The sequence below is a fragment of the Pelobates fuscus genome, chromosome 2, assembly GCF_036172605.1.
Source record: "Pelobates fuscus isolate aPelFus1 chromosome 2, aPelFus1.pri, whole genome shotgun sequence".
Classification (NCBI taxonomy): Eukaryota; Metazoa; Chordata; class Amphibia; order Anura; family Pelobatidae; genus Pelobates; species Pelobates fuscus.
The window spans coordinates 447,335,277-447,355,044 of record NC_086318.1 but is presented as its reverse complement, the minus strand read 5'-3'; the positions used below and the strand labels follow the sequence as shown (position 1 = coordinate 447,355,044).

General features: G+C 45.8%; 1 protein-coding gene across 3 annotated transcripts in view; it reads right to left on the bottom strand.

Annotated features, from left to right (window-relative positions):
* Positions 1–19,768, bottom strand: part of CUL9 (cullin 9) — an 89,242-nt gene that overhangs the window by 27,619 nt on the left and 41,855 nt on the right. For all 3 annotated transcript variants that reach the window (XM_063444157.1, XM_063444159.1, XM_063444160.1), the window contains exons 30-38: positions 19,378–19,634; positions 16,750–17,104; positions 15,978–16,118; positions 5,920–6,084; positions 5,679–5,842; positions 1,959–2,052; positions 1,714–1,788; positions 1,528–1,638; positions 1,153–1,270 (exon numbers count right to left, since the gene is read on the bottom strand). In XM_063444157.1, the coding sequence (XP_063300227.1) occupies positions 1,153–1,270; positions 1,528–1,638; positions 1,714–1,788; positions 1,959–2,052; positions 5,679–5,842; positions 5,920–6,084; positions 15,978–16,118; positions 16,750–17,104; positions 19,378–19,634 (1,480 nt within the window). The remainder of the gene's footprint in view (positions 1–1,152; positions 1,271–1,527; positions 1,639–1,713; positions 1,789–1,958; positions 2,053–5,678; positions 5,843–5,919; positions 6,085–15,977; positions 16,119–16,749; positions 17,105–19,377; positions 19,635–19,768) is intronic.

Here is a 19,768-nt window from a genome sequence, read left to right as displayed (position 1 = left end):
CTTCCACATAACTTTCTATTAATGTGCTTTGATACAGCACTTTGGGAACAGCCAACTTCCTTCGCAATTACCTTTTGAGGCTTTCCCTCCTTATGGAGGGTGTCAAGGTCAGCAGTCTTCACCATGATTGTGATTCCTACTGAACCAGACTGGGAGACCATTTAAAGGCTCAGAAACCCTTTGCAGGTGTTATGTCTTACTTAGCTGATTAGAGTGGGACACTGTGAGCCTAGAATATTGCACCTTTTCACAATATTCTAATTTACTGAGATTGTGGATTTGGGGATCCCATGAGCTGTAAGCCATAATCATCGCACTAATGACAAATCACGGCTTGAACTATCTTGCTTTGCATGTAATGCGTCTCTCTCGTATATTAGTTTCCCCTTTTACGTTGCATTACTGAAATAAATGAACTTTTGCACGATATTCTAATTTTTCGAGTATCACCTGTACGTTTCATACACCCCTTGAGCAGCTTTGGATCTCTTCGGCGCAAGTAACTCTACCCTCTCTCCGAATCTGTCCCTGCCTGCTGGAATAGCATCCAAATGTCTATATCGTTCAGACCCCAGGTGGTGAACACAGCATCACTCTCAAAGATTAATACAACTGCAGCGCCTTTATGGTTCCATCTTAAATATACATAAGTTGCCAAAACAACAGCAAACCCTGAGCATCGTCTCATGTGTCTCGTGCATTTAGTACTTCGTCTGAGACCGGTCAGAGCTCTGCGCCCTGCTGAGCAGCCTTCACACTGTACACACCGCACTACTGGTGGCAGCAATGTAGGTGCAATCGGTGCAGAGGACGAAAAACTAAATCCTTTCTTTTCATCACCACAAAGCAACCAGTCAAACGGGGTCTATCACAGGAGAAAAGAGCAGCAGAGAGCACTGACAGATTGGCCACACTAAGGAAACAGGAATTGTAGGGGAAAAAGTGCCATTGAGTGTCCAGCTGGGAAGTTATGTGAACATCCTGGCCGATCACTGCATAAGCTGATGGAGCAGCACCCCTGGCTTGCCATGATCAGAAAAAAGGTGTCTCTATAAATTGAACCAAAACCTGGGAAACAGTCCTAAAAAGCTGCCGCTTGAAATGTGTTCCACAACCAGCAAGACGTCTTACCACCTATAAAGGATTACTCACCCAGAAGGATTTGCAGTGCACTGACATGAAGTTCTAGATTTTCGGTTTGTGTTTCAAGCACATCGAGCCGTTCTGAATCCTGATTGTAATAACTGTATACACAGGAGTACCCCAACACCTGGAAAACAGAGGTGAAAGATTACAACTGGCTGTCACCAGGATTGGTCTGAAAACCAGGGGTCGGGGGACAGGAAGAAGAGGGACTGGGGAAAGATTGCTTCTATGGGAAGAAGAGGGATTAGGTAAACTGTACTATGGGAAGAAGAAGTGAAAGGAAGAGTGGTTTCTATGGGGAATGAAGATGGATGATGGTGAAGTGCAGAGATAAAATGAGGGGCTATTGGAGATTAGTTTGGAAGGGGGAGGGACTCTCACCTTGCGGCTCATCTCCAAGACCCGGCAGGCTGTGATGAGAAATGTCAGAGGGCGCAGTGGAGGTTCTACACTCAGAGTACATAGGCGATTTCGCAGAGAGACAGCAAAGTCCTAAGATGAGACATTTATTAACCTTCTCCACGGAAACACAATGAGCGGAAACAGATATGAATTGCATGTTCATACCTTGGCGTGGTGCTGGAACGTACATCGCTCATTGTAATCCTGGAACCGCTTCTCCTGTCTTGCGGCTTTACTGACCTACACGAGCAGAAATAATCAGTAAACTGTGCACATACTCCACACACAGCACAAACACTGATTGTCAACCTATCACTTAATGACACAGCACTACTTGGTCTAGGGCTGAACATCCCCATCACACATGTTCTAGGAGTCTCGCTATTCTCTTACCTAGTTATGATTCTTACCATGGCTGAGCAGTTGTAATAATCTTTATGGGTTGGTTTCCAGGGTTTGAGGCACCGCCAGCAGAATCCATGGTTACATTTGGCACATGTCATACTGAATAAATAAAGGAGATAACCCGGGTAAGGTAGATAACCAACAAGTTAATAGGAAATGGAGCATAATAATTATACCATATTGCCTCCTTCCTGCAACAGGCTACACTGGGTAAATACAGTCCTTCCTTCATACAGCAGGCTACCCCCAGTAAATACAGTCACTTCCTTCCTTCAGCAGGCTGCCCCCAGTAAATACAGTCCTTCCTTCAGCAGGCTGCTCCCAGTAAACACAGTCCTTCCTTCCTACAGCAGGCTGCCCCCAGTAAATACAGCCCTTCCTTCCTACAGCAGGCTGCCCCCAGTAAATACAGTCCTTCCTTCAGCAGGCTGCCCCCAGTAAATACAGTCCTTCCTTCAGCAGGCTGCCCCCAGTAAATACAGCCCCTTCCTTCCTACAGCAGGCTACCCCCAGTAAATACAGCCCTTCCTTCCTACAGCAGGCTGCCCCCAGTAAATACAGCCCTTCCTTCCTACAGCAGGCTGCCCCCAGTAAATACAGTCCTTCCTTCAGCAGGCTGCCCCCAGTAAATACAGTCCTTCCTTCAGCAGGCTGCCCCGCGTAAATACAGCCCCTTCCTTCCTACAGCAGGCTACCCCCAGTAAATACAGCCCTTCCTTCCTACAGCAGGCTGCCCCCAGTAAATACAGCCCCTTCCTTCCTACAGCAGGCTGCCCCCAGTAAATACAGCCCTTCCTTCCTACAGCAGGCTGCCCCCAGTAAATACAGTCCTTCCTTCAGCAGGCTACCCCCAGTAAATACAGTCCTTCCTTCCTACAGCAGGCTGCCCCCAGTAAATACAGTCCTTCCTTCAGCAGGCTACCCCCAGTAAATACAGTCCTTCCTTCCTACAGCAGGCTGCCCCCAGTAAATACAGTCCTTCCTTCCTACAGCAGGCTGCCCCCAGTAAATACAGTCCTTCCTTCCTACAGCAGGCTGCCCCCAGTAAATACAGTCCTTCCTTCAGCAGGCTACCCCCAGTAAATACAGTCCTTCCTTCCTACAGCAGGCTGCCCCCAGTAAATACAGTCCTTCCTTCAGCAGGCTACCCCCAGTAAATACAGTCCTTCCTTCCTACAGCAGGCTGCCCCCAGTAAATACAGCCCTTCCTTCCTACAGCAGGCTGCCCCCAGTAAATACAGTCCTTCCTTCAGCAGGCTACCCCCAGTAAATACAGTCCTTCCTTCCTACAGCAGGCTGCCCCCAGTAAATACAGTCCTTCCTACAGCAGGCTGCCCCCAGTAAATACAGTCCTTCCTTCCTACAGCAGGCTGCCCCCAGTAAATACAGTCCTTCCTTCCTACAGCAGGCTGCCCCCAGTAAATACAGTCCTTCCTTCCTACAGCAGGCTGCCCCCAGTAAATACAGTCCTTCCTACAGCAGGCTGCCCCCAGTAAATACAGCCCTTCCTACAGCAGGCTGCCCCCAGTAAATACAGTCCTTCCTTCAGCAGGCTACCCCCAGTAAATACAGTCCTTCCTTCCTACAGCAGGCTGCCCCCAGTAAATACAGCCCTTCCTTCCTACAGCAGGCTGCCCCCAGTAAATACAGTCCTTCCTTCAGCAGGCTACCCCCAGTAAATACAGTCCTTCCTTCCTACAGCAGGCTGCCCCCAGTAAATACAGTCCTTCCTTCAGCAGGCTACCCCCAGTAAATACAGTCCTTCCTTCCTACAGCAGGCTGCCCCCAGTAAATACAGCCCTTCCTTCCTACAGCAGGCTGCCCCCAGTAAATACAGTCCTTCCTTCAGCAGGCTACCCCCAGTAAATACAGTCCTTCCTTCCTACAGCAGGCTGCCCCCAGTAAATACAGTCCTTCCTACAGCAGGCTGCCCCCAGTAAATACAGTCCTTCCTTCCTACAGCAGGCTGCCCCCAGTAAATACAGTCCTTCCTTCCTACAGCAGGCTGCCCCCAGTAAATACAGTCCTTCCTACAGCAGGCTGCCCCCAGTAAATACAGCCCTTCCTACAGCAGGCTGCCCCCAGTAAATACAGTCCTTCCTTCCTACAGCAGGCTACCCCCAGTAAATACAGTCCTTCCTTCCTACAGCAGGCTGCCCCCAGTAAATACAGTCCTTCCTTCCTACAGCAGGCTGCCCCCAGTAAATACAGTCCTTCCTTCCTTCAGCAGGCTGCCCCCAGTAAATACAGTCACTTCCTTCCTTCAGCAGGCTGCCCCCAGTAAATACAGTCCTTCCTTCAGCAGGCTGCCCCCAGTAAATACAGCCCCTTCCTTCCTACAGCAGGCTACCCCCAGTAAATACAGCCCTTCCTTCCTACAGCAGGCTGCCCCCAGTAAATACAGTCCTTCCTTCAGCAGGCTGCCCCCAGTAAATACAGTCCTTCCTTCCTACAGCAGGCTACCCCCAGTAAATACAGCCCTTCCTTCCTACAGCAGGCTGCCCCCAGTAAATACAGTCCTTCCTTCCTACAGCAGGCTGCCCCCAGTAAATACAGTCCTTCCTTCCTTCAGCAGGCTGCCCCCAGTAAATACAGTCACTTCCTTCCTTCAGCAGGCTGCCCCCAGTAAATACAGTCCTTCCTTCAGCAGGCTGCCCCCAGTAAATACAGCCCCTTCCTTCCTACAGCAGGCTACCCCCAGTAAATACAGCCCTTCCTTCCTACAGCAGGCTGCCCCCAGTAAATACAGTCCTTCCTTCAGCAGGCTGCCCCCAGTAAATACAGTCCTTCCTTCCTACAGCAGGCTACCCCCAGTAAATACAGTCCTTCCTTCCTACAGCAGGCTGCCCCCAGTAAATACAGTCCTTCCTACAGCAGGCTGCCCCCAGTAAATACAGCCCTTCCTACAGCAGGCTGCCCCCAGTAAATACAGTCCTTCCTTCCTACAGCAGGCTACCCCCAGTAAATACAGTCCTTCCTTCCTACAGCAGGCTGCCCCCAGTAAATACAGTCCTTCCTTCCTACAGCAGGCTGCCCCCAGTAAATACAGTCCTTCCTTCCTTCAGCAGGCTGCCCCCAGTAAATACAGTCACTTCCTTCCTTCAGCAGGCTGCCCCCAGTAAATACAGTCCTTCCTTCAGCAGGCTGCCCCCAGTAAATACAGCCCCTTCCTTCCTACAGCAGGCTACCCCCAGTAAATACAGCCCTTCCTTCCTACAGCAGGCTGCCCCCAGTAAATACAGTCCTTCCTTCAGCAGGCTGCCCCCAGTAAATACAGTCCTTCCTTCCTACAGCAGGCTACCCCCAGTAAATACAGCCCTTCCTTCCTACAGCAGGCTGCCCCCAGTAAATACAGCCCTTCCTTCCTACAGCAGGCTGCCCCCAGTAAATACAGTCCTTCCTTCAGCAGGCTGCCCCCAGTAAATACAGTCCTTCCTTCCTACAGCAGGCTGCCCCCAGTAAATACAGTCCTTCCTTCCTACAGCAGGCTGCCCCCAGTAAATACAGTCCTTCCTTCCTACAGCAGGCTGCCCCCAGTAAATACAGTCCTTCCTTCAGCAGGCTGCCCCCAGTAAATACAGTCCTTCCTACAGCAGGCTGCTCCCGGTATATACAGTCCTATATCCTGGGTTCCATGCTCAATACATTGGCTACTTTTTTTCTGGGGGCACTGCCAAAAGCTTTAGCCAGTAGTTTCCCAAATCCCTTGTAAATTCGTAACGTACTGAAGACATCCCTCATTCTTTTCAATGGGGGCCTGACAACTTGGGCAGTGCTTCGATATGAGTTTGGTTAGGTGTTTGCTCTGTGCTTCCACAGTCATCCCTTCGTAGAAACCACCATCATCCATCCACTGAGACATGTGGCTGCAGCTCGCTGGGTAGTGAGCCTGAAATATAGAAATACATCAGCAGACAGGAATGTCAGGAAGTTGGGGGGAGGTCAGAGGACTCTGTGCACACTTACCTCTGGAAAACTACAACTGAAGCAGGAAAGCCAAGAACATTTGGAGCAGGCAGCCCCACTGCCAAGACCCTCTTTACACAGCACACGGTCACAGCCCTGGGGGTTCGTACACCACGTCAGGTTAGAGCAGCACTCAACAAATCCACGGAGCAGGGCCTTGTTATACTACAAATGGAAGAGAACATAGGATAAATATCTTTGGTATGTATAGCTGGGAGGGGAAAAAGAAGAGGGGGATATGATAAAATCTATCTTTCTCATACCGCGGAGACAGAGAAAACGGAGCAATAGCACCAGGTGCTGGAGACCCAACTCTGTGGTTAAAGGGACACTGTAGTCACCTAAACAACTTTAGCTTAATGAAGCAGTTTTAGTGTATAGATCATTCCCCTGCAATTTCACTGCTCAATTCACTGCCATTTAGGAGTTAAATCACTTTGTTTCTGTTTATGCAGCCCTAGCCACACCTCCCCTGGCTATGATTGACAGAGCCTGCATGAAAAAAAAAAAAAAACTGGTTTCACTTTCAATCAGATATAATTTACCTTAAACAATTGTATCTCTTTCTCTGTAAATTGAACTTTAATCACATACAGGAGGATCTTGCGGGGTCTAGCAAGCTATTAACATAGCAGGGGATAAGAAAATCTAAATTAAACAGAACTTGTAATAAAGGAAGGATAAACTTTAGATGACTCTTTACAGGAAGTGTTTAGGAAGGCTGTGCAAGTCATATGCAGTGAGGTGTGACTATGGTACATAAACAAAGTGATTTAACTCTTAAATGGCAGAGAATTGAGCAGCGAGACTGCAGGGACATGATCTTTACACCAAAACTGCTTCATTAAGATAAAGTTGTTTTAGTGACTATAGTGTCCCTTTGAACTACTGCAAAATTGTTTAACCCTGAAGGTAAGATAGCCCCAGGACAACAACTTACATGATCTAAGGTGTGAGAGGTGAGGGTGTTCCTATAACAGACTGAAAGCAATTAATATGTATAGCTCAGGGGGAGATGGGAGAGGGGGATATGATAAAATATAGACTGAAAGCCATTACTATGTATAGCTCGGGGGAAGAAGGGAGAGGGGTAGCAAATTTTTTCACATAGAGAGCCGGTCACTCAGAAACATTGACCCACCACAAGCTCAGCCAAGATGGCGGTGAGGAAGATGCAGAACAAAGGTTCTGCATCCCGACATGGACCAAGGCCTAACACAGGGGGTCATGCAGAAGATGCTAGACGACATGTCAGCCAAACTCCCTGCCCACCTAGACACCACAGTGGATGACCTCCGCAAGGAAATTTAGGACATTGGCACACGAACTTCCACCATGGAAGACAACATGGCCGACATGGTCACAGCTCACAACGACATAGCAAGCAAAGTAGAGGGAATCCTAGAGAGAATGGAGACTCAGGATACCAAGCTGGCGGGCCTTGAAGACAGCTCCCGGAGGAATAACCTCCACATGATGGCCTACGTTACAGGCCTCTTCAAAACTCTGGCCCCGGTCCTACTTAATGACATCCTCCTCCTAGACCGTATACACAGGACTGCGAAACCAAAGTTCCTACCACTGGACTCTCCCAGGGATCTCCTCCTCCGCATGCACTACTACCATGCAATAGAGAGCGTGCTGCGAGCCGGGAGAGCCAGGAAATCACTGCAGGAGCAATACAAATAGTTGGCAGTGTTCGCGGACATCTCGGCCTCCACGGAGGAGAGCTTTCAAAGACATTACAGAGCAGCTGCGGTCCAATCAAGTTAACTACAAATGTGTTAGTGGCTTTGGAATTGACATTTACATTTACACTCTGGCCAAACTTGGGACTACTGTTTCTGACTACAGCACAGGAACAATGGCAGGACTACCTTAAGCCCCATACATCCGCATGATCTGATCTGATACACTAACATAGAACCCGGCTTTCTCACAATTACATAGGTACACAACTAGAATTCAAGACTCTGGGTCGGGTGAGGGCATGAGATGCCAGATAGCAGAAGCCCCCAGGGGGGAAACCCAACTGAGACTGTGCAATCAAAGCTCAAACTATTGACCTACCACCCTCTTTGCTGGACCAGACGAATGCCCACGACCAGCCCACGCAAACCCAAACCCCCCACACAACCATTCCCCGTTCACACTCCACATCAAGATGAAATCCCATCCCAAGAATAGTATTCCAGAGACAGAACGCCAGGTTCACTCTCCATACTAAATTGAAAGCCATAGAAGTTCGAGGGGGGCACCAGGGACTTCCCACAGGTTATGGGAAGGATGGGAAGTTAGCACGGGGAGGGCCCTGGGGTAATTCCTCTTGAATCAAATCGAGAGGAACTCATGAGCAAAATGTGATGAACTTATCTGGCTTTCAATGATAATTACTCTGTATACAAACAGTCTCAAAAATAGTAATTACGCAACCTATGTTTACCCCACCCTTTGTCTTTCTGTACCCTGTGCATGCTTCTTCGAGCCCTTCTATCAAAGGGACAAAAAATAATAAAAATTGTCAAACTGAAAAAAGAAAAAAAAAAATAGCTTGGATGGATAAAGGAGAGGGGGATATGATAAAACAGACTGAAAGCCATTAATATGTATAGCGGGGGGAGAAGGGAGAGGGGGATATGATAAAACAGACTGAAAGCCATTAATATGTAAAGCTCGGAAGGGGGTGGGGGGGGGGTGGGGGGTGAGAAGGATATGATAAAACAGACTGAAAGCCATTAATATGTATAGCTCGGAAAGGGGGGGGGGTGGGGAGGGGGGGAGAAGGGAGAGGGGGATATGATAAAACAGACAAAGCAATTAATATGTATAGCTCGGGGGGAGAAGGGGATATGATAAAACAGACTGGAAGCCATTAATATGTATAGCTTTGGGGGGGGGTTGGGGGGGAAGAAGGAGATATGCTAAAACAGACTGAAAGCCATTAATATGTATAGCTCGGGGGGAGAAGGGAGAGGGGGATATGATAAAACAGACTGAAAGCCATTAATATGTATAGCTCGGAGGGAGAAGGGAGAGGGGGATATGATAAAACAGACTGAAAGCCATTAATATGTATAGCTCGGAGGGGGGGGGGGGAGGCGGGAGAGAAGGGAGAAGGGGATATGATAAAACTGACTGAAAGCCATTAATATGTATAGCTTGGAGGGAGGAGAAGGGAGAGGGGGATATGATAAAACAGACAAAGCAATTAATATGTATAGCTCGGTGGGAGAAGGGGATATGATAAAACAGACTGAAAGCCATTAATATGTATAGCTCGGGGGAGAAGGGAGAGGGGGATATGATAAAACAGACAAAGCAATTAATATGTATAGCTCGGTGGGAGAAGGGGATATGATAAAACAGACTGAAAGCCATTAATATGTATAGCTCGGGGGGGAGAAGGGAGAGGGGGATATGATAAAACAGACTGAAAGCCATTAATATGTATAACTCGGGGGGGGGGGGGGAGAAGGGAGAGGGGGATATGATAAAACAGACTAAAAGCCATTAATATGTATAGCTCGGGGGGGAGAAGGAAGAGGGGGATATGATAAAATGTAGACTGACAGACATGAATATGTAAAGCTCGGGGGGAGAAGGGAGAGGGGGATATGATAAAACAGACTGAAAGCCATTAATATGTATAGCTCGGGGGGGAGAAGGGAGAGGGGGATATGATAAAACAGACTGAAAGCCATTAATATGTAAAGCTCGGGGGGGGGAGAAGGGAGAGGGGGATATGATAAAACAGACTGAAAGCCATTAATATGTATAGCTTGGAGGGAGAAGGGAGAGGGGGATATGATAAAACAGACTGAAAGCCAGTAATATGTATAGCTTGAGGGGGGAGAAGGGAGAGGGGGATATGATAAAACAGACTGAAAGCCATTAATATGTATAGCTCGGAGAGAGAAGGGAGAGGGGGGATATGATAAAACAGACAAAGCAATTAATATGTATAGCTCGGTGGGAGAAGGGGATATGATAAAACAGACTGAAAGCCATTAATATGTATAGCTCGGGGGGGAGAAGGAAGAGGGGGATATGATAAAACAGACTGCAATTAATATGTATAGCTCGGAGAGAAGGGAGAGGGGGGATATGATAAAACAGACTGAAAGCCATTAATATGTATAGCTCGAGGGGGGGGGGAGAAGGGAGAGGGGGATATGATAAAACAGACTAAAAGCCATTAATATGTATAGCTCGGGGGGGAGAAGGAAGAGGGGGATATGATAAAATGTAGACTGACAGACATGAATATGTAAAGCTCGGGGGGAGAAGGGAGAGGGGGATATGATAAAACAGACTGAAAGCCATTAATATGTATAGCTCGGGGGGAGAAGGGAGAGGGGGATATGATAAAACAGACTGAAAGCCATTAATATGTATAGCTTGGAGGGAGAAGGGAGAGGGGGATATGATAAAACAGACTGAAAGCCAGTAATATGTATAGCTTGAGGGGGGAGAAGGGAGAGGGGGATATGATAAAACAGACTGAAAGCCATTAATATGTATAGCTCGGAGGGGAGAAGGGAGAGGGGGATATGATAAAACAGACTGCAATTAATATGTATAGCTCGGAGAGAAGGGAGAGGGGGGATATGATAAAACAGACTGAAAGCCAGTAATATGTATAGCTTGAGGGGGGAGAAGGGAGAGGGGGATATGATAAAACAGACTGAAAGCCATTAATATGTATAGCTCGGAGAGAGAAGGGAGAGGGGGGATATGATAAAACAGACAAAGCAATTAATATGTATAGCTCGGTGGGAGAAGGGGATATGATAAAACAGACTGAAAGCCATTAATATGTATAGCTCGGGGGGGAGAAGGAAGAGGGGGATATGATAAAACAGACTGCAATTAATATGTATAGCTCGGAGAGAAGGGAGAGGGGGGATATGATAAAACAGACTGAAAGCCATTAATATGTATAGCTCGAGGGGGGGGGGGGGGAGAAGGGAGAGGGGGATATGATAAAACAGACTAAAAGCCATTAATATGTATAGCTCGGAGGGGAGAAGGGAGAGGGGGATATGATAAAACAGACTGAAAGCCATTAATATGTATAGCTCGGAGAGAAGGGAGAGGGGGATATGATAAAACAGACTGAAAGCCATTAATATGTATAGCTTGGAGGGAGAAGGGAGAGGGGGATATGATAAAACAGACTGAAAGCCAGTAATATGTATAGCTTGAGGGGGGAGAAGGGAGAGGGGGATATGATAAAACAGACTGAAAGCCATTAATATGTATAGCTCGGAGGGGAGAAGGGAGAGGGGGATATGATAAAACAGACTGCAATTAATATGTATAGCTCGGAGAGAAGGGAGAGGGGGGATATGATAAAACAGACTGAAAGCCATTAATATGTATAGCTCGAGGGGGGGGGGGAGAAGGGAGAGGGGGATATGATAAAACAGACTAAAAGCCATTAATATGTATAGCTCGGGGGGGAGAAGGAAGAGGGGGATATGATAAAATGTAGACTGACAGACATGAATATGTAAAGCTCGGGGGGAGAAGGGAGAGGGGGATATGATAAAACAGACTGAAAGCCATTAATATGTATAGCTCGGGGGGAGAAGGGAGAGGGGGATATGATAAAACAGACTGAAAGCCATTAATATGTATAGCTTGGAGGGAGAAGGGAGAGGGGGATATGATAAAACAGACTGAAAGCCAGTAATATGTATAGCTTGAGGGGGGAGAAGGGAGAGGGGGATATGATAAAACAGACTGAAAGCCATTAATATGTATAGCTCGGAGAGAGAAGGGAGAGGGGGGATATGATAAAACAGACAAAGCAATTAATATGTATAGCTCGGTGGGAGAAGGGGATATGATAAAACAGACTGAAAGCCATTAATATGTATAGCTCGGGGGGGAGAAGGAAGAGGGGGATATGATAAAACAGACTGCAATTAATATGTATAGCTCGGAGAGAAGGGAGAGGGGGGATATGATAAAACAGACTGAAAGCCATTAATATGTATAGCTCGAGGGGGGGGGGGGGGAGAAGGGAGAGGGGGATATGATAAAACAGACTAAAAGCCATTAATATGTATAGCTCGGAGGGGAGAAGGGAGAGGGGGATATGATAAAACAGACTGAAAGCCATTAATATGTATAGCTCGGAGAGAAGGGAGAGGGGGATATGATAAAACAGACTGAAAGCCATTAATATGTATAGCTCGGAGGGGAGAAGGGAGATGGGGATATGATAAAACAGACTGCAATTAATATGTATAGCTCGGAGGGAGAAGGGAGAGGAGGATATGATAAAACAGACTGAAAGCCATTAATATGTATAGCTCGGGGGGGGGAGAGGGGGGGGGGGGAGGCGGGAGAGAAGGGAGAGGGGGATATGATAAAACAGACAAAGCAATTAATATGTATAGCTCGGGGGGAGAAGGGGATATGATAAAACAGACTGGAAGCCATTAATATGTATAGCTTGGAGGGAGGAGAAGGGAGAGGGGGATATGATAAAACAGACAAAGCAATTAATATGTATAGCTTGGAGGGAGAAGGGAGAGGGGGATATGATAAAACAGACTGAAAGCCAGTAATATGTATAGCTTGAGGGGGGAGAAGGGAGAGGGGGATATGATAAAACAGACTGAAAGCCATTAATATGTATAGCTCGGAGAGAGAAGGGAGAGGGGGGATATGATAAAACAGACAAAGCAATTAATATGTATAGCTCGGTGGGAGAAGGGGATATGATAAAACAGACTGAAAGCCATTAATATGTATAGCTCGGGGGGGAGAAGGAAGAGGGGGATATGATAAAACAGACTGCAATTAATATGTATAGCTCGGAGAGAAGGGAGAGGGGGGATATGATAAAACAGACTGAAAGCCATTAATATGTATAGCTCGAGGGGGGGGGGGGGAGAAGGGAGAGGGGGATATGATAAAACAGACTAAAAGCCATTAATATGTATAGCTCGGAGGGGAGAAGGGAGAGGGGGATATGATAAAACAGACTGAAAGCCATTAATATGTATAGCTCGGAGAGAAGGGAGAGGGGGATATGATAAAACAGACTGAAAGCCATTAATATGTATAGCTCGGAGGGGAGAAGGGAGATGGGGATATGATAAAACAGACTGCAATTAATATGTATAGCTCGGAGGGAGAAGGGAGAGGGGGATATGATAAAACAGACTGAAAGCCATTAATATGTATAGCTCGGGGGGGGGAGGGGGGGGGGGGGGAGGCGGGAGAGAAGGGAGAGGGGGATATGATAAAACAGACAAAGCAATTAATATGTATAGCTCGGGGGGAGAAGGGGATATGATAAAACAGACTGGAAGCCATTAATATGTATAGCTTGGAGGGAGGAGAAGGGAGAGGGGGATATGATAAAACAGACAAAGCAATTAATATGTATAGCTCGGTGGGAGAAGGGAATATGATAAAACAGACTGAAAGCCATTAATATGTATAGCTCGGAGGGAGAAGGGAGAGGGGGATATGATAAAACAGACTGAAAGCCATTAATATGTAAAGCTCGGGGGGGAGAAGGGAGAGGGGGATATGATAAAACAGACTGAAAGCCATTAATATGTATAGCTCGGGGGGGAGAAGGGAGAGGGGGATATGATAAAACAGACTGAAAGCCATTAATATGTATAGCTCGAGGGGCGGGGGGAGGGGGGGAAGAAGGGGATATGATAAAAAAGGACTGAAAGCCATTAATATGTATAGCTCGGAGGGAGAAGGGAGAGGGGGATATGATAAAACAGACTGAAAGCCATTAATATGTAAAGCTCGGGGGGGAGAAGGGAGAGGGGGATATGATAAAACAGACTGAAAGCCATTAATATGTATAGCTCGGGGGGGGGAGAAGGGAGAGGGGGATATGATAAAACAGACTGAAAGCCATTAACATGTATAGCTTGGAGGGAGAAGGGAGAGGGGGATATGATAAAACAGACAAAGCAATTAATATGTATAGCTCGGTGGGAGAAGGGAATATGATAAAACAGACTGAAAGCCATTAATATGTATAGCTCGGAGGGAGAAGGGAGAGGGGGATATGATAAAACAGACTGAAAGCCATTAATATGTAAAGCTCGGGGGGAGAAGGGAGAGGGGGATATGATAAAACAGACAAAGCAATTAATATGTATAGCTCGGGGGGAGAAGGGGATATGATAAAACAGACTGGAAGCCATTAATATGTATAGCTCGGGGGGGAGAAGGGAGAGGGGGATATGATAAAACAGACTGAAAGCCATTAATATGTATAGCTTGGAGGGAGGAGAAGGGAGAGGGGGATATGATAAAACAGACAAAGCAATTAATATGTATAGCTCGGTGGGAGAAGGGAATATGATAAAACAGACTGAAAGCCATTAATATGTATAGCTCGGAGGGAGAAGGGAGAGGGGGATATGATAAAACAGACTGAAAGCCATTAATATGTAAAGCTCGGGGGGGAGAAGGGAGAGGGGGATATGATAAAACAGACTGAAAGCCATTAATATGTATAGCTCGGGGGGGAGAAGGGAGAGGGGGATATGATAAAACAGACTGAAAGCCATTAATATGTATAGCTCGAGGGGCGGGGGGAGGGGGGGAAGAAGGGGATATGATAAAACAGACTGAAAGCCATTAATATGTATAGCTCGGAGGGAGAAGGGAGAGGGGGATATGATAAAACAGACTGAAAGCCATTAATATGTAAAGCTCGGGGGGGAGAAGGGAGAGGGGGATATGATAAAACAGACTGAAAGCCATTAATATGTATAGCTCGGGGGGGGGAGAAGGGAGAGGGGGATATGATAAAACAGACTGAAAGCCATTAACATGTATAGCTTGGAGGGAGAAGGGAGAGGGGGATATGATAAAACAGACTGAAAGCCAGTAATATGTATAGCTTGAGGGGGGAGAAGGGAGAGGGGGATATGATAAAACAGACTGAAAGCCATTAATATGTATAGCTCGGAGAGAGAAGGGAGAGGGGGGATATGATAAAACAGACAAAGCAATTAATATGTATAGCTCGGTGGGAGAAGGGGATATGATAAAACAGACTGAAAGCCATTAATATGTATAGCTCGGGGGGGGGAGGGAGAAGGGGATATGATAAAACAGACTGCAATTAATATGTATAGCTCGGAGAGAAGGGAGAGGGGGGATATGATAAAACAGACTGAAAGCCATTAATATGTATAGCTCGAGGGGTGGGGGGAGGGGGGGGAAGAAGGGGATATGATAAAACAGACTGAAAGCCATTAATATGTATAACTCGGGGGGGGGGGGGGGGGGGGGGGAAGAAGGGAGAGGGGGATATGATAAAACAGACTAAAAGCCATTAATATGTATAGCTCGGGGGGGAGAAGGAAGAGGGGGATATGATAAAACAGACTGAAAGCCATTAATATGTATAGCTCGGTGAGAAGGGAGAGGGGGTATGATGAAACAGACTGAAAGCCATTAATATGTATAGCTCGGAGGGGAGAAGGGAGAGGGGAATATGATAAAACAGACTAAAAGCCATTAATATGTATAGCTCGGGGGGGAGAAGGAAGAGGGGGTATGATAAAACAGACTGAAAGCCATTAATATGTATAGCTCGGAGGGGAGAAGGGAGAGGGGAATATGATAAAACAGACTAAAAGCCATTAATATGTATAGCTCGGGGGGGAGAAGGAAGAGGGGGATATGATAAAATGTAGACTGACAGACATGGATATGTATAGCTCGGAGGGGAGAAGGGAGAGGGGGATATGATAAAACAGACTGAAAGCCATTAATATGTATAGCTCGGGGGGGAGAATAGAGAGGGGGATATGATAAAATGTAGACTGACAGACATGGATATGTATAGCTCGGAGGGGAGAAGGGAGAGGGGGATATGATAAAACAGACTGAAAGCCATTAATATGTATAGCTCGGAGAGAAGGGAGAGGGGGTATGATAAAACAGACTGAAAGCCATTAATATGTATAGCTCGGAGGGGAGAAGGGAGAGGGGAATATGATAAAACAGACGGAAAGCCATTAATATGTATAACTCAGAGGGGGATCTCATTGTACCTTCTCAAGAACCTCCTTAGAGGAGATTATCTTGCAGATAAATTCTGAGGTGGGTTGTGCCAGGCAATCCGTGGTGGGGCATGTACAGTTTAGTACCAGGTTCTGCTCAATTCGCATTGTCAGATACTCCTTCCAGCAACTCTGAAGAAAGCAGGTATTAAAGACAACATGAGACCTCCACTACGAATATCAAATCTTTTTCAGTCACCAGAACATCACCCAATGTAAAATGGGGCCATGGGGGCGTGGGAACATTTTTACCAAAGACCATGTCCCGGTGTCCTGCAGCTATGAGATGAACAGCAATTTTGCCGGAATTTGTGTTTTATTTCTAAGAATTATTCAGTTTTCTTCATTTCCACATTAAAAATTAGAGTTTAATAAAAACCATACTTTGACTGTAACTAACTGTGCATATTATATAAGAGTAATTAATCCTGTCATACATGCATACAGGGCTCAAAATGTACATTTGTCCATTGGCTTTCAGCGGCCAAGATTTAATGCATGGTTACTAGCACCAGGTGTCTAATGTTAATCCCTAACACAAACATTCTCTCTGGGGTTTGACATATTGTCTGTATCGGTGAGATTATTCTGTTTCACCTAAGTCAATTTAGTCTGGAATAGGGGAAGCACCTGTTTTTACCATTTAATGTCCTTTATGGAAAAATAATATATATATTAAGATTACCGATTTCTGAATGAACTGGAGGTGGAACAGCAGCTTCAATGCAAAGTTTGTGACAGGACTTCACTGTGTGAGGCTCACCTTACAGCAGAAGTGCCGGCAGCAGAGAGTTGGAGGGCTGTCTGTGGCACTCACAGGGCTCATACACACTGGACACGCTGGCAGGGGGCTGTCCGGGAGGTGCATCTCTTGCACTTCTAATCCCGAGGCCATGAGCAGTATCTGTGGGTCGTCCGTGTATCGCTGAATAAGAAGGTCCACATTCCACTTGCAGTGGATGAGAAGGTGTTGGGCCGTGTCTGGACTGATGCTCAATGTTTCTGACACTTGGTTAACCATCTGAGACATAAGCGCCCAAACTTCTTCCTGGCTCAGTGTGCGCCCCATGGGAAGCAGAACAGTCTCCAGCACTCCGTGCTCCGCTCCCCCAGCCGAGCTGCAATGCACAAAGGACACGGGTGTAATATGTACCGAAAAAAGCACAAATAAACACAGACTCCCAATTGAGGCGAATGTGTGATGTCTACCAGATATCCAAAATAGGGGGTAACCCTGGTTAAACTTGAAAAGAAAGAAAAAAGTGATTGAGGGTTCTAACAAGTAGACCCAAGATCATAACATGGATATCTGAAAAAAATGGTCTAGATAAAAATAAACATAAATAAATAAACAATTACTTTATTAGATGTTGATATACAAAAAACCTAACTACTTGCTCGCTAATAAAACAAAATATGTGAATCCCAGGGGGGAGCTATAGAAAGCTCAAAATGTCAAAGTACCATACTGAGCCATCTAACATAAAAGTGCCTGAGGTAGAATAAGATAATGCCAGTGGCTGATCCTATCAGGGAGGTGTATACCAAGACCACCCAGTATAGGACAAATCCTTTTATACCTCTGAAAGAATGGCTGTAGTTGCAGAACATCTACATAAAATGTAACAAAGTGTATCCAGTATTAAACAATAGTAGCGCTTATATGAAGATTGCAACAAATAGAAAAAAGAAACGCTAGAGAGACTATATAAGAAAACTGGACTGAATCCTGGTATACTCAGCATAAGGTAGCTCAAAGTACTACACCTGGGGGAGTCTTACTCCCCCCGAATAGCTGACTAGGTGACTGAAACTACAATAGTCTAATAAGTCTATCTTACTAGTACTAAAATAAAGGAGGACAATATAGCTAATAAACTAAATGTAACCACTTAGTAAAAAATGCTCCCTGATAGGTAGAAGACTGCTGACTAAGTAGCTGAAACGGCAAATATCTTATATATAATCTATCCTTCTAGTACTCAAAATCATGCAGACAGACCACGTAGCTGAATAGACCAAATGTAGCCACTTAGTTGAAATGCTCGCTAATAAGTAGAAAACTGCAACAAAAAGGCTCCTAATAACAGCTGACAGGACCCCCCATAATCAATGGTTAGACTATTAGACTATTGTAGTTTCGGTCACCTAGTCAGCTATTCGGGGGGAGTAAGACTCCCCCAGGTGTAGTACTTTGAGCTACCTTATGCTGAGTATACCAGGATTCAGTCCAGTTTTCTTATATAGTCTCTCTAGCGTTTCTTTTTTCTATTTGTTGCAATCTTCATACAAGCGCTACTATTGTTTAATACTGGATACACTTTGTTACATTTTATGTAGATGTTCTGCAACTACAGCCATTCTTTCAGAGGTATAAAAGGATTTGTCCTATACTGGGTGGTCTTGGTATACACCTCCCTGATAGGATCAGCCACTGGCATTATCTTATTCTACCTCAGGCACTTTTATGTTAGATGGCTCAGTATGGTATTTTGACATTTTGAGCTTTCTATAGCTCCCCCCTGGGATTCACATATTTTGTTTTATTAGCGAGCAAGTAGTTAGGTTTTTTTGTATATCAACATCTAATAAAGTAATTGTTTATTTATTTATGTTTATTTTTATCTAGACCATTTTTTTTAGATATCCATGTTATGATCTTGGGTCTACTTAATATGTACCGAACACACAACAAAAGGACATTTAGATAATGTAAGCTAGAAGGCTTTGTAATTAGAGGATACTCTGAAGAGAGATAAACCAATAATTCTCTATTGCAATACTTCAAAAAGGCACACTAAGCACTATATGACAAAGAGGTTAATAAAGACGCCCACAGTCTGGTCCAGTTTCTCTATTTTATTAGCAATGTCAAATTAATCCAAATTTGGATGGGATTGATCGGCAGGGAGCGTCAGCCAACATAAAACCAAACACCATAACCACTACATGTGCTGTAGAGCCAGCAGACCTCACCCAGGCGCGGCCAGAGCTGTGGGTAGACTGCTATGGAGGTCATAGGATGTCACATGAATGCTTCAATGGCTTATTCATTCGGTCCCATCATCCTATGTAATAAGTGGAATTCCTGCATGGGATAAATACCTGCTGGGATTAAAAAAAAAAAAAAATCATAAACCATAGTTTGTGATCTCACGGCCGGGTGAGATCAAGGTCTGCTGGTAAGACTCACTATGGTTTGTGGTTTTTTTTTATCCAAGCAGGTATTTTTCTCCAGCAGAAATTCCACTTATTACATAGGATGATGGGACCGAATGAATAAGCCATTGAAGCATTAATGAGACATCCTATGACCTCCAAAGCAGTCTACCCACAGCTCTGGCTATTGCATGGCATTAGGAATAATGGTACTGCACGCTCAGTCTCCTACCTAGTGGGGGAGGACTTCATGCTGGAGTCCTGCTTCTTCTTGCTGGAGTTTTGAAAGCTGATGTGGGCTTTGCCTTTGTGTGGTGTGGAAGGATCCTTTGAGAGATATTCCAGGATGTGCGGACTTTCCTCGCTGCGACGCACGTAGCCCTGGCTGATGAGATGCATGATACAAGACAGGACATCAGTATGGCTACAACCAAAGCTTAGGAATGGGGGGCTTTTCCTGGATTCCAGCTTCTGACATGCTTCAGTCACCTGAAAGGTAAACAACCAATCACAGCTCAGAATAGGAACATCCATGGAGAGAATTCAGACAGGGCTTAGCTGCACCCTGACAACAGAGATAAATAACAAGGGGGGGGGGGGGGCAGCTTCACCATTAGGATTTA